Raw genomic sequence first — 12,530 nt, forward strand, 5'->3', positions numbered from 1 at the left:
CAACCTAAAGAATGGGCTAGGTGGATACCATTAGTTGAGTGGTGGTACAACTCCACTCAACATTCATCAATGAGACTGACCCCCTATGAGGCTCTCTATGGGCAACCCCTACTTAGGTTATTGTATTATGTGTTAGGGACCGTGCAAGGGGACACCATGGATGCCACTCTAAAGACTTAGGACCAGATCACAAAACTCATCAAACACAATTTGTAAAAGGCGCAAGATCGGATCCAGCCATATAGGTAGAGCACCGTGGCACAGAGGGAAAATCTTAAGCTAGCCCCTCGGTTTTTTGGGCCATTTCGTATGTTGCAAAGCGTAGGACTTGTGGCCTACAAGCTGGATTTGCCGACCTCCTCAAGGATCCACTCCACCTTCCATATCTCTCAATCAAGCTCGGTTCTAAGGCCATTGCCCTTACCCACGCTACCACCAGTAGATGACCAAGGAACGATTCGGCTAGAGCTTGAAGAAATACTAAATTGTCACATGATTAAGGTGGCCAACCACGTGTAGGCGGAGCTTCTAGTTCGCTGGCAAGGCCAAGGGGCCAACGATGCCACTTGGGAAACTTACTCACGCTTGAAGGAGGAGTTTCCCCACCTTGCGAACAAGGTGTTTTGTTTAGGGGGAATATGTAACACACGCCATTGCATATTTGAAAATAGAAGAGTGAAGGACGGCGACAAGCAAGTGGTGTGGGAGAGATGAAGATAGAACCCTAGCAAATGTGAATGGTATGTGTTTTGAACTGAAGGATGGTCAAAGTTGAACTCCTTAGTTGGGTGGAGTCCTGAAGAATGATGGGCTACAAGCATGTGGGCCGATGGCCTTTTTTTATGTTATGGGTCTTGTATTGTCATTGGGTCTTGTTAGTTTGTTAGTATGTCTTATTTAAGTTGAGTTGGTATGATCTATTGGCCACATGCCCGATTCTGTTTAAATCATGTAAGAGTCAATAGTTAAGTCTAGGGCCATTTCATGGCCCAATAGTGAGATATGAGGTCCTTCTTATTATATGTTTGGAACTTGGGCTGTTTTTGTGCGAATACAAGTAAAACCCTAGTTTTCCCTTCTATCACTGATTCTTGGAGGCGCCCCACTCGAAGTGGGCATCTATCATTTCTAGTTTCTACTACATTATCATTATTCTCACCCAATTTATCAATTGTGTCACACATTTCAATCCATGTGTGTTCCTTTCTCTTGCTTCCTCAATATCCACCACTTTGTCGTCCTCGCCATCGGCCCAGAAGTTTTTTTTCCCACTTCGAAGTGGTTCTCATGCAGATCCCCCAAACAATGCTAGAATGCAGATCTTCACTTGTTTTTGTTTTTTTTTTTCCTTCTTCATTTTCTTTTTTGACCAGAAAAGATCACAAACATGACTATCAAAAAACAAGAAAGAAGGCTTTTGTCTGGTGGAGGATATTGAGATGCTTACTTCTTTGCTGCATTTATAGATCATCCATCATATGGGGATTTCTCACTAGAGTCTTCAGGAGAATTCACTTGTTATTATGAAAGCCATTTGTTCGGCTTGAGAACAAGAGTCTAGTTATAGTCCTTTGATTCAAGAGATTCATACATTGTTATCTCATTTTCCTTGTTTTGATATTTTTTTTATGTTAATAGATAAGGTAATTAGGTAGCGCATTGATTGATACAACATGCACGCTTTGTGACTAATACTCTTAAATGGTGGCAAAAACTTCCCAAATTTATTTTAAGTAGCCTTGTAGTGGGTGTTGTTGGCCTTTCTGCTATGCAACGTCTATATGCTTGTATGTGCTTGTATGTTGAAGACTTTCCTTGTATCTATTCATTTATAATGAATGAGCAATACTTATTTTTTTCAAAAATAAAAAATAAAAACTAGTGAAGACTTGTAGAGCAATTTTCTTTGCTGTCAAGCCATTGCAAATAGAAAGTGGAGAGAGGATGGGGGGGGGGGGGGGGGTAAGAGATATTGGTGGTATAAGGTTGTTTGTGGGATTGAGGTACTGGGGAATTGCGGGCAAAGAAGCTGATGAAAGGCTCTCTGTCTAGGGATCTCTCAAGTTGGAAAATGAGGGGGACAGGGGTTCGGGGAAAGGGGGATGGAGAGTTGGGGATGAAAAAATAAAAAAGAAAAAAAAAATTAATTGATGTGATAGTGTCTCCAATAGTTTTCGAAGGTATTTGAGATAATTTTTTTTTAGGGGTAGCAGTAGGGGCCCACACTTGCCCATGCGGGGGCTAGTTTACCCAAGCAGGGCCATGCCCTTCCATCGCTCCACTCTATATAATAAAAAAGTTTTAAGTATTTATATAAATATAATGTATATAAATATATATGATTTGTTGAAAACTTGAAGTTATATTCAAGTTATTTGATTGCCTAGGCAATGCAATCCAAAATATAACTATAATAAAGTTTTTGAATTTTTTTTTTGTATTTATAAATTTTAATTTACAATTTAAATTATGTTATAACTTAGATCTAAAAAAATATTTTTAGACTGAAAAATAGTTTTTAGACCCAATAGACCATCGACAATATTGGCCTGGGTAGGGGGTAGAGCGGATGAGGCGTTCGGCCTTGCCCCCCAGCACCCCCAGCCTTGCCTCTCGAGGGGCAGGGTGTGTGGGGTGTGGGATGCAGGAAAGCGTCCACCCCGCCTCGCACCATGCTAGTATCATCCCTATTTTTTTTGACATGTCGTTAGAAACGTTACCTAACATCAAGTAGATTTTGGTCTCGTTTGGTTAAAACAGATAAGATGAGATGAGAAATTTATAAATAATATTGAAATAATTTTAATTAAAATTTTTATGAAATTTTGAAAATTAGAGAAAAAAATTCTAAAGTTAAAAAGAGAGTTATAATATAATTTTTTAATATAATTTTTATTTTAAAATTTATAAAAATTGAATTAGTTTTTATAATTTTGTAATGATGAGGGAATGATTAAAAGAAAAAGTTTAAAAATTTAAGATTTAAAAATATTTATATGTTAAAATGAAACTAAACGAGATGAAATGGGGTTTCTCAACGAAAATAAGGCCTCTTTTTTTCTTTCTTAACCCTAAGGTCCCTAACCACGTAGCAAGAAAAAAATAAACCCCAACTTCCCCCCAAAATTTCAGTTACCTCCAATCCACGCACGCAGATTGAATCTCTCTCTCCCTCTTCCTGTCACACAGAGAATTTGTGGTGTCTTGCTACAAGTCCAATACATCATGGCCTTGTTGAACAAAAACCTCGGAACTAGAGAAGACGCTAGGAACTCCGAGGACGAGGATGATGAGCTGGAGCAGCTGGAGTCCGAAGTGATGGAAATGGCGCAAAAGATTCTCGATTACAGAGCCACTCTCCCGGATCAGCTCCGGACCACTCTCGCTTCGGTCCTCGCAGCTCAGAGACCCGTTTTCCCTAATGGGTTGGAACCAGCCCTATCCGGAGGTCCTATTTCTGGTATATCTCATGTTTTTCTAGCTCTCACTTTTTGCTTAATTATATTTGTTTAGCACGGTGGTACTCGGTCGTGGTCTTGTTTGGTAGCCAAGAAAATGAATGAGGAAAAAATGATGTAATGTTTTTTCATTTTTACATGTTTTCTGCTATTCCCAAATTAAAGGTAGAAGAAAAATTTTCGGTGGAGTGGTGTATTAGGCTCTAGGCTAATAGGCTCACGTGACTGTAAATGTGGCTACCTTGGGTCGTATAATGAAAATCTGAAAATCGTAAAAGAAAAAGTTATCTGAAAACAATATTTCAAGATTTTCAGTCCTGGCATATTTTTTATGGGGGAATTTTCTGCCTCTTCTTTTGTAGTCATAAATGGGAAATAATGATAAAAAAAGATTTAGTTCGAAAATTGTTATATGAAGTTCTGCGCTTAGCTTGTGTAACTTAGAACATGATTGATTAATATTGGAATTTGAGGAAAAAAAATTACTTAACAAAAAAGCAAATTGAGGAACATAATATTATGGATGATGCAATCAAATGGGTTTGGCTTGTGGCATCAAAAACTTGGTGCAAGGGAAAATGATGCTTAAGTTCAAATCAGCTGGTTTACCTTTCAAAAAATATAACTCGGTTGAAAGTTTTAACTGTAGAAGTCGAGTAGGGTTGATTGATTTTGTAGCTCAGCCAAGGATTGTCCGTCCTTTGAAACAAAGAGGCCTGGTTAGCCATTAGCCACCAGAAAATGTAACTGTAGACGTTGTTCACTGGGAGAAAGGAGATTAGAGGGATTATTCGTTTAGGGGAAATGAAGTAACTATTAATTTCGGTTTAGGGAAGATGCTGGGTATTTTCATTTGATTTCTTATTTAGTTGAGAAGATGGAATAAGGATGGAATGCGAGATAAATACTTGGACGTGATGTAATCTGTCTGAGGTGGAGAGGGTTGCAAGTGGAATTTGATGCATTGATTCTGAAGGTGGAAATTCTAAGAGCAGCCAAGCTGACCTTCCAAAAAGGACTCCTTTTCTCAGTCCTACTAAATCCCATGCCTGCTCGTAACTCTGTTGCTAAGAAATCAGATTTGTGAATGTGTGCAGATGTTATCTATGGTAACATAGAATGTAGCACTTGCAATTAGAATTACTAATAACAGTTTTTTTCTTGCTTTCTTCCTTTGCCTGCTAAAATATTTCCTAAGCAAACTTCTTAAACTAGAATTGAACTTTAATCCGTTGGTGTTTGCTTTTGAGGCTTCAGTGACTTCCTTATTGTTTATAGTTCAGTTACTCCCTCTGGAGTGGTTTGAGACACTCACCTTGTATCTGTGATACAGATGCAGGACAGGTCAGTTCTAGTGAGGGGGCACAACAGTTAGAAGGGGATCAAGAGGCTACTGAGAAAATACGGTTGCTTAAAGATAAAATTTCAAACAATGTCTCAGCTATGCCTGTTGTTCTGAAGAGGATGAAGGAGTGTTTATCTAAGATTGACAAATTGGATTCTTACAATGGAATTGTGCATCCTGCATTCAAGAGGAAAGGGACTAGCTGACAATTTTATCATGCTTGCTTTATTTATATACCAGTTGATTTGAAGAGGAATGTCAAGAGTGTTCAAATGATTGATCACTTAATTTGCTAAATGGGGACATGCATCCAGCGTTGGAAGTGATAGGGATCTACTGCAAAGTGTTGTCTCCTACAATGGATTTCAGAGTTTCCCATGTATTGTAATTACTCCAAAAAGGGATTGCTTTACGGTCTGTACCATATTGTGTTGATAATATCCACAGAGCTCCCCTTGCATCTATTGATTCATTACATCAAATGAAGAGACGATGCTAATTATTGTAGGATGTTTATATAGTTTACACTATCTATTTTTCTTTCTTCTGTTGCTTGCTTCTTAAATATATGATGAAAACTAAGAGCCGTCTGGTAAGTAGTCAAATTACATTTCTTTTCCATTTATCCGTGGAAATTGTTGCATGATTTTACAAATTTACAACAGTTGGTTTAGATAGGGAAGCTGCCGTTTGACAACGCCGGTATGCGCCAATGAGAGTGGGAACAGACCGGTTACCGAAAGCCTGATATCGCTTAGTAGAACTGGCAAAATCAAATTACTTATGCAGTTTCAGCATTTCCCAGCAATCATTTCTTTTTTCCTGGGAAACAAAAAGTAGGAAAAGACATACGGGGTATATGGTACTGCAATTAAGTGTGAAGCTAAAATGAGGAGTATTTTACACGTCAGCACAAACACCATCCACAAGGGGCATTTTTTTAAACAAGATAATGTTGAATGTGTTCCAATGTGCAGCCAAATCGTGGAATATATCAAGAGTATCAAACAACAGTTAATTTAACCACTTTCACATATAGAATCAAAGTGCTAAACATTTACAGCTAATTACATCATCATCAGAAGTTAATTTGGGTATAGAAGAAGTTATTATTACCCCACCAATATTCCCCACGTTGCCAACATCGACGATCACGGTGCTCAGCCCCTTTCCCACAACAAAAATGCTTTTCCCAACAGCAACTATCTGGCAGGGTGGTCTTGTAAGCAAAGGTGACAACCTACCAACTGGCACCCATTCCCTGGTTTCCTTCTGCCACATTATCAGCCTGGTTCCTGAACTCTGATCCAATACGTACAGGGTCCCATCCAAAACAACTGCCGGTCCCCGCCATCCCGACACCAAATCGGCATCTGCATGCTGCCACCTGCCACTTGATGGTTCATAAACCACTGCATGCACATCAGAAGCTACAGCAGAAGTGCCACTGCGAGTATAAATCCTCCTATCCATGACTATGGAATCTTCAATTTCAGGAATAATTTTTGGGTCTGATTGAGACTTCCAATCGTTTGTATGAGGGTCATAAATATCCAACGAATGTGGATTGCTTGAATTTGAATCTAACCCACCAATGGCATAGATTTTCTCATCTAAAACTTCACAAGCAAAATAACACCTGAATACATGAAACTTCAAAATGATTTTCAGTCTTCCAGCGCCAGGGAAAAGAAAATGATCTTTGAGGAAGAAACAAAGTTACAGGGAAACACATACTAGTAGTGTACATGCATCATGCTTGACCATTAAATTACCTTAAAATAAAAATAAACTTGATATTTAAACAATCTCTGGCCAGAGTTTCATTGGGAGATAGCGATTAAAAGATTAATATTCATCTAATCACTCAAATGCATACAAGGAAAAGAATTTCATTGTCCTATTGAGGTCAATCAAACTGCCTCATGCCAAATTAGAGAGGGAAAAAGGCCAGATCCAACAAGCGGACATTGTATTGAGAGAGAGAGAGAGAGAGAGAGAGAGAGAGAGAGAGAGAGAGAGAGAGAGAGAGAGAGAGAGAGAGAGAGAATGCAAGGGATTTTAAAAGGACTTTACCACCAACCAAGAAAAAAATGCAAGGGCTAAAATAGGACATACAAAAGGGAAATCTTGCCAACCTGTTTTCTTTCCCAAACTCAACAAGAAGATGTTGGAAAGCCCATTCAAGGAAGTTTTTTTGGGAGGGTAGGTAACTGTGCCTTTTATTGTTACTACACCCCTCCCCAAATGTTTAAATCCAAGCAAAAAAAACTTGAACCCAACTGCACAATATAGACCGAAAAAATCTATTTGTAAGTTGGTTTATTGACAAGGGAATCCCCTTTCTCCTTTCTCTAATAATAAGAGTTCCAAACCTATCTCACTAATAATAAGAATGGGGCAGTTGTAGTGCAAAAGCGCCCCTATCGAATTCAGCACTTCATAAACAAGAGTCACACACTCTTTAAACACCCAATTTTGAAAGTAAGATGCTGAAAATTGGATCATTTGTACTTCTGACTCAAAATAAATTCTAAAAAGAAAATATTGTTCTTATATATGACATGATGCAGAAAAAGATAAAGCAGTCAATCCTATTTTTCATGTCTCACTGTGTGAACAGGTTACAGCAAACGAATGATATTAACATTTTTTATAAGTGAAATAATCAGTATTAAGAAAGCACCAAAGACACCCGATATCTTTGGGACAAAATTAATGTCACTAATCCAATGATATTAATCATGAGGAACAGAATCTTACGACTTCCACAGATTCCATAAAGAGTAGGCTATCAGAATTGAATGTGAAGAACACAGCATTTACCAGTGTGCAGTGCAAGTGAGGAGTGTTACCTTGCAGTTGACAATGGAGCTGCATCACTCCAGGAACTCATTGAAGCATCATAGCAATAGACTTCATTGGTAGCATCTTCAGACCAACTACAGCCACCCAATAAGTATACTTTCTTTCCCAATACTTCAAAACCAATCCCTTTTCTCTTCACGCTGCGGGGTGGAAGCCCTTCAATGGGTTTCCAGCATCTTCTTGATGAGTTGGGGTCCAGCACATAACAGCAAGCCCGATCAAACTTGTCTCGACACAGTGCATAAACCCAAGTCTCATCAAGTTTATGCTTTTGGCGGTGAGAATGCCACTTTTCACTGCAAACTAGGTCTCTCCATCTTTTTGAGACACACTTGAGCAGTGTATGGTACTTTCGAGGAACTCTTGCTAGGCAGAGAAGAGCAATGTCATCTGGAAGTCCACATATAAGAGGAGGTTCAGTCAATTCTACTTGACTGACACCGTCTGATCCACTATCTAGATGTTCCATTGCAATACTGTGCATGGGTGAAAGCCTGCAAGATGTGAAAAAGAACCATAAGCCTCAAACATGCAGCATTTTGTAGAACCTGACAACCCAACCACATGCTTGGGGCTTCAATACCTAAACCAGTATTTGCAATTTAACTATGCTAAATCCTCAGTGGTATGATAGACGATAGAAAAGACTCTTAAGTGCCCTGGCTTATGATTCATTGAATGAAAATTATCCTGTAATTTATTGATAAAATATGCAAAATCATAGGAAACATATTATTTGAAGTTGTAAAACTTATCCATTTCTTCATATAGACTAATAAGTTTCCATTAATGAAACCTTGGTTTTTCCTTACCTCCCTATCTCATCCGTAAGCAGCAAAACCAAATCCTAAACAAATTGGGGGCTCAAAAAGAATACCGGATTCAAGTTTCAGCATTTGGAGATATCCCAAGAATTAATATACTAAGATATATAAATCAACGCAACTGCTAAAAAAAATCTAAATACGATTTGAAATCCAAAAATGTAGAACACGACGAACTCAATTCAATTTGCACATTCCCACGAGATCACTCAGCATACCGAAACACAGAGTTATGAAGATAACAATCGCATTCTAAGAAAAAATTCTTTCAGAGAAAACCTCTCTCTTGATGAAAAAGAAAAGTAAAAAAGTTTAGGTAAACTAGCCACTCTTTTCAGATCAGGGAGATAACCCAGGTGTCTATCCTGGTTTCATTCCAATTATATGTTCAAAAGGAGTAACAAATTAAAGAAACAAACAATAATCATTTGCTTGATTCCGAAACGATCAAACGAAAAATAAAGATGGCAGTACATTTTAACGGCCAGCGCAAACCAAGTGTTGGAGAAAAGGGGGTGAAATTTTCATTTATTTTCCAGGACGAATTATCAGCAGCCAAACCGAGCGAAATAATTATCAAGCTAATTGATTGGAAAGCCACCATAATTTCATACATTGCACATGCGAATCGAAAAGAAGGTGTACAGATATTATCTATCGAATAAAAAAACTACAAATTGTTAAGACAATAAGAAAACTCGAAGCAAACGGAAGGTGTAAAATCGCAAAATATTTTCCAAAAGAAGAAGGGATTTTTGGGGGAACAGATGACAAACCTGTGAAAATTAAGATTTGAGGCCGTGGCTTCGATTTCTCGGTGTGGAATGAAGCGGGTAAAGCTATTAATGTCTAACGCAGCACGTACCATACAGGTCCGTCGTCAGGGGCAGATTGAAAAATTCATTATTCACTCGTCATTTCCTCCTACGCTATACGCAAATACGAAAATACGTGATTTGCCATTTTTATTTTATTATTTAAATACATAAATATATAAATAGCGAGAGGCAGATTTCGTAAAAAGTAAAGTTTCGACGACCCGATTTGCACTTTGCACGGGTTTGGGCCGGTTCAATGTTTACGGCGTCACTTAAATCCACGGTGATTCATCGAATTTTAAGGTCTTAGAAGAATATTAAACGACCGAAAAATATAGTTACAAATATAATCGTGCATTAATATGTGTATTAATATGATGTAATTGATTAAAAAATAAATTTTATTAAAAATAATATTAATTTAAATTTTAAGTATGAATAAATCAATCTTTATATACAGATTAGTGTACAACTGTACTTGTATGAAATAAAACTCTTAAACTATTAAAGTTTCGTTTAGTTGTTAAATTCAATATTAATTCATTTTAATTTTATTTTAAGTCAAATTTAATATTAAAATATTAAATTATTAAATTCATCTTAAATTAAATATATTTTTCTATAAAACTTATAATTTTTTTCAACTAGTGAAATTTATAATTTTTTTAATTTTTAGTTTTGCTATATATAAATACAGTTGTATACTAATCTGTGTACTAATACTGATTCATTCATACTTAAAATTTAACTTAATATTATTTTTAATAAAATTCATTTTTTAATTAATTATATCATATTAATAGACAGATTAATGCATAATTATATTTATAACTATATTTTTCTTTTCGTAAATATTTATAAACTCAAAAATAACTTATAAACGGTTGAACCGTTCTCCCCCAAATTACAGTTCCAATATAAATTTGCCACGTAGATATAACTTGTTAATAACTGTACAATCGCATTGTAGACAAATAAAAAATTTTCACTTCAGTCCTCCCTCCCTCTCTCTAGAAAAACCCTCCAGCGTCTCCCTCCCCTTTCTCTCCCAAGAAATCACCCATCACCCATCAACCATCACCCATCTGTGCCATTTCCTTGCAGGTGGTTGTCCCCACCGAAAAGCAATTTTGAGCTTTATGTTTTTATTCTTATTTTTATTTTTGTTTTTTAAAGAACGTAGTGTCTTGTCTAGGGCTGTGCTCCGATTCCGACGGAGTCGGAATCGGAATTTCGACTTCCGACTCCGACTTTTTGTCGGAGTCGAAATCGACCTCCGAGTCCGATTCCGAGAGGAATCGGAGTTCGATTCCGTTCGGAATTCGGAATGGATTTCCGATCGAGTTCGGAATTCCGACTTCCGACTTTAATGCCGACTTTGATACTTTTTTTTTTTTGTTTTAAAATTCATTTTATCCTTATTTTCAAAGCTTGGAAATTATATAATGACTTGAACACATTAAAGCATATAATTAATTAATGCAGAGAAGAAATTTTCCTGGTATAACGAGTATTATGGACAATATTTTTAATCACGTTAAAGCGTATAATTAATTAATAAATTAATTAATTTTCCTGGTATTGTCGAGTATTATGGACAATATTTTCAATCACGTTAAAGCATATAATTAATTAATGAATTAATTAATTTTCCTGGTATACGAGTATTATGGACAATATTTTCAATGCAAAAGGTCAAATATATTTGAGCACGTTAGACTGCATAATTAATTATTATTCATAAATCAGAAAGTCCTAAACAATTAATAATAGGAATAACAACCTATTTCAAAGTTGCAGTAAACAGTCCATAAAAATAAACATTTTGATTCAACCAAAATAAAAAACATAATTTGCACTTTGCAACATCGTACTTGGTCATTTGAAGTACCTGAAATTAAGATAAAAAAGTATTCAATCAATAAATATAACTAAATATTGATACAGAAAATTGAACACAATAAAAGTAAAATTTAATTACCATTAATACCAATAAAGATTAAGTTAATTCTGACATCAACTTATCTTTATCCATACTCCATCATTCATCGAAAACTATACTGGGGTTCACAATTACATTTGTGAAATGATAAAAAAATATAAATTAAATAAATTTCCGAAATCATAAAAACAATTAAAATAATCAATAATAAAAAATCAAGTAAAATAAGGTTACCATCTTCAAGCCTATAGCTCTCATCATCAATGCCAATGCTATCTAGTCCAAGGGGTGTATCACTGATCCAGTTCTGTGTGCAAACGAGGGCCTCCACGGTTGACGGTGCCAAAGAACTCCGGAAAGCATCCAAGACTCGACCTCCAGTGCTAAACGCCGACTCAGATGCAACCGTTGTAATAGGAATGGCTAGCACATCTCGGGCAATACGAGAAAGGATAGGATACTTGATGGAATTAGCCTTCCACCAAATGCATATCTCAAATGCAGGACTAGGTGCCTCGACCTCTTCCATAAAATACCGTTCAAGCTCTGAAGTACACCCCATAATATTCTTCGATGCAACGAGCTGATGATACTCGTTCATGATGTCATAATTCCTACGACGTCGAGGCAATGTGTCAGTCGGGCTAAAGTCATCAGAGGGAGGTGTCGGAGTCACGTGTGAGGTACCCGCTGAAGATGAAGGCTGTCCACTATTTTTGTAGTGGTTGTACAAGTCATCGAGATCAGTTTTCAGCGCTGTAATAAAAAATGCAGCCTTCATTGCCCCGAGGACGGAATTTGCCCAATATTCTATCACGGCCAACTTGATTCGGGGGTCAAGGATCACAGCTACAAAGAGTAATCTATTTATCTTCTCAATTTGCCCCCAATATTTATTATATTTGGACAACATCCTCTGAGCCATACCAGATAACAGTCCGCTAGGGTCATCGCAACCATCTTCCAAGTGGTGGTGTAGTGTCGAGATCTGACTGAACCACAAGTTTGCAGTCGTGTATGCGGATCCAGATATTTTCATAGTAATATCATAAAAAATCTGCAAAAATGTGACAAAGAATCCTACACTCGTCCAATCATGTGTGTCCGGCGGACCGAGCCCCTTTCCTGCAGGCTCCAGCAAAGCATACCGCAGACCCCCATCTTCCACCTCCATCCGCTCAAACACTTTTTGGTACCTCTGTGCCACATCCAACATCATGTATGTAGAGTTCCATCGAGTGGGAACGTCCAAGCACAGCGTCCGAGAATGTTTTA

General features: G+C 37.2%; 2 protein-coding genes across 2 annotated transcripts; one reads left to right on the forward strand and one right to left on the reverse strand.

Annotated features, from left to right (window-relative positions):
- Positions 1–3,058: 3,058 nt before the first annotated feature.
- Positions 3,059–5,319, forward strand: LOC122309871. The gene is made up of 2 exons (XM_043123613.1): positions 3,059–3,460; positions 4,792–5,319. Exons 1-2 carry the CDS (start codon positions 3,226–3,228, stop codon positions 5,007–5,009), a joined length of 453 nt encoding a protein of 150 aa, XP_042979547.1. The 5' UTR covers positions 3,059–3,225; the 3' UTR covers positions 5,010–5,319.
- Positions 5,320–5,710: 391 nt separating this feature from the next.
- On the reverse strand, positions 5,711–9,456 carry LOC122309864 (F-box/kelch-repeat protein SKIP4). Its single transcript, XM_043123589.1, has 3 exons — positions 9,272–9,456; positions 7,659–8,165; positions 5,711–6,442 (listed from the first exon to the last, which is right to left on the reverse strand). Exons 1-3 carry the CDS (start codon positions 9,361–9,363, stop codon positions 5,845–5,847), a joined length of 1,197 nt encoding a protein of 398 aa, XP_042979523.1. The 5' UTR covers positions 9,364–9,456; the 3' UTR covers positions 5,711–5,844.
- Positions 9,457–12,530: the final 3,074 nt, after the last annotated feature.

This window comes from Carya illinoinensis, chromosome 1, assembly GCF_018687715.1.
Source record: "Carya illinoinensis cultivar Pawnee chromosome 1, C.illinoinensisPawnee_v1, whole genome shotgun sequence".
Taxonomy (NCBI): Eukaryota; Viridiplantae; Streptophyta; class Magnoliopsida; order Fagales; family Juglandaceae; genus Carya; species Carya illinoinensis.